The sequence below is a fragment of the Moschus berezovskii genome, chromosome 4 (assembly GCF_049115385.1).
Source record: "Moschus berezovskii isolate FMDL1 chromosome 4, NW_MosBer_1.0, whole genome shotgun sequence".
Taxonomy (NCBI): domain Eukaryota; kingdom Metazoa; phylum Chordata; class Mammalia; order Artiodactyla; family Moschidae; genus Moschus; species Moschus berezovskii.
In genome coordinates, this window is record NC_142463.1 from 113,962,722 (window position 1) to 113,965,035 (window position 2,314).

A 2,314-nucleotide genomic window follows, 5' to 3' on the forward strand; every position below is an offset into this window, starting at 1 on the left:
GTTTTTTTAATGTTTAGTTTTAAGCCAGCTTTTTCATTCTCCTCCTTCACCCTCATCAAGAGGCTCTTTATTTCCTCTTCACTTTGTGCTGTTAGAATGATTGTCATCCACATATCTGAGGGTTTTGATGTTTCTCCCACCTATCTTGATTCCAGTTTGTAATTTTCAGCCCAGCATTTCTCATGATTTGCTCAGTGTATAGGTTAAATAAATGTGGTGACAGCAGGCAGCCCTGCCGCACTTCTTTCTCAATTCTGAATCAACCATTTGTTCCATACAGGGTTTTAACTGTTACTACTTGACCCACATACAGGTTTCTCAGGAGACAGGTTAGATGGCCTGGTATTCCCATTTCTTTAAGAGCTTTTCACAGTTTGTTAAAGAGTCATTACACTTTCCATTTATTATATTTTTATTAAATACTCACCATATTTGGACACTTGTTAGATTATGGATATAGATATATATCAAGTAACAAAACTGACATGATTTTAGGCCAAATATATTTTATAGTCTTTCAGGAAAAACCTGAAAACTTTATCTATATCCAACTATATCTATATATACACAAATGTGAATATACACATAAATTTTGATACATATTTTGAAGGAAAACAAACTACTTCAAAAGGAAAATAAGTAGCATAAATAGGATGGCTTTTCAGAAGTTCTTTAAAAGATAAGGATTCATATCAATGTATGGCAAAACCAATACAATATTGTAAAGTTATAGCCTCCGATTAAAATAAATATACTAAAAATAAATAAATAAAATTTTAAAAACCAAACAAAAAATAGATAATGTCATTTGAAAGTGACGTTTGAACAGAAACTCATGCAAAGAGGAATGAGTCCATTGAAGTGCTAGAGGGTTAAGGGGGTTGTGGAGAACAGTATCAATTTCCTGTAACCATACAGATCTTAATTTGTTTGAAGAAATAAAGAAAACACAAAGAAGTAAACCCTCTGAGAGTGTAAGAGGAGATGGGATTCATTGCATGTGTGATGATGGGAAGATTATTACAGGTTAGGACAAAGATACATAGAATTTTATGAGATCAACATCGAAGTGGAGGAAAGACCTTGGTAGAATGTCAATGTTGGGTGGGATAAGCTCTCTCTCCTTTCCGGAAGATGGTTCTCTTAATGGCCTTAATGAGTTCCTTGTTACGAAGACTGTAGATAATTGGGTTGACTAGTGGTGTTAGTACAGAGTAGACTACAGCAAGCGTTCGATCAAGGGTCAATGAATAGCTCTCCTTTAGCCGCACATACATGAAGATGATGCTCCCAAAGAAAATGAGGACCACAATAAGATGTGAAGCACATGTAGAGAAGGCCTTCTTTCTTCCTGCGATCGTTTTTATCTTCAGTACAGTCCCAATGATTCTTCCATAAGACACCATAATAAACAGGAAGGTGATAAGGATGATGAAGGCATTGATGGCAAAGTCCACCAGGACATTAATGGATGTGTCCTTGCAGGCCAGGCTCAGAAGAGGTGGAAAGTCACAAAAGATGTGTTGAATTTCATTGTAACCGCAAAAAGGGAGCTGGGAGACCAGGATGACTTCAGATATGGGACATAGAAAGCCACAGGTCCAACAACCAGCAGCCATCTTGGCACAGAGCATGGGGGTCATAATTGCAGGATAGTGGAGGGGCCGGCAAATGGCCAGGTATCGGTCATAAGCCATTGCAGTAAGAAGGTAGCATTCAGAGGCCCCTAGGGAGTGGAAGAAGTAAGTCTGAAGGAGGCATCCTGAAAAAGAAATAGTCTTCTTATCACTGAGAAGATTAGCTAGCATCTTGGGGATAGTGGTGGCGGTATACCACAGCTCCAAGAAGGAAAGAATACTGACAAAGTGGTACATGGGTGTGTGTAGGGCTGCATCCAGACGTATGACTAAGAAGATGAGCATGTTGCCACAGATAGTGAACAGGTATGCCAACAGCAGCAGGACAAAAAGCCAGCCCCTGATATGCCCCACCCTGGGGAAACCAAGGAGCACGAATTCAGCCAGGCTTGAATGGTTGTGTGGCTCCATGAGAGGCTGAGGTGAGGAAGGAAAGAAGAAACCAGATTGAAGTGACTGAAAAATTCAACTCAAAAGTTTCTCTTTACTGTCTAGTCTTTATTATTATTATTATTTAAAGGCAGAACTTTCATTACTACTACCACTCTATTGCTATTCATATTACCCTAAAAATAATAACAGCTAACGCTCATTAGCACTCACTGTGCACTGAGCATTTTACAGGTGCTTTGCAGTCAATATTTTACTTAATTTTCAGACATCCGATCAGATAAGTA

The 2,314-nt window shown here is 38.6% G+C and overlaps 1 protein-coding gene across 1 annotated transcript; it reads right to left on the reverse strand.

Annotated features, from left to right (window-relative positions):
• Positions 1-1,094: 1,094 nt before the first annotated feature.
• Positions 1,095-2,048, reverse strand: LOC129541465 (olfactory receptor 6N2). The gene has a single exon (XM_055403387.2). It carries the CDS (start codon positions 2,046-2,048, stop codon positions 1,095-1,097), a length of 954 nt encoding a protein of 317 aa, XP_055259362.2.
• Between the last annotated feature and the right edge of the window lie 266 nt (positions 2,049-2,314).

Excerpts from the sequence above, each read along its gene's own strand:
- LOC129541465 (XM_055403387.2), bottom strand. The coding sequence starts at position 2,048 with ATGGAGCCACACAACCATTCAAGCCTGGCTGAATTCGTGCTCCTTGGT.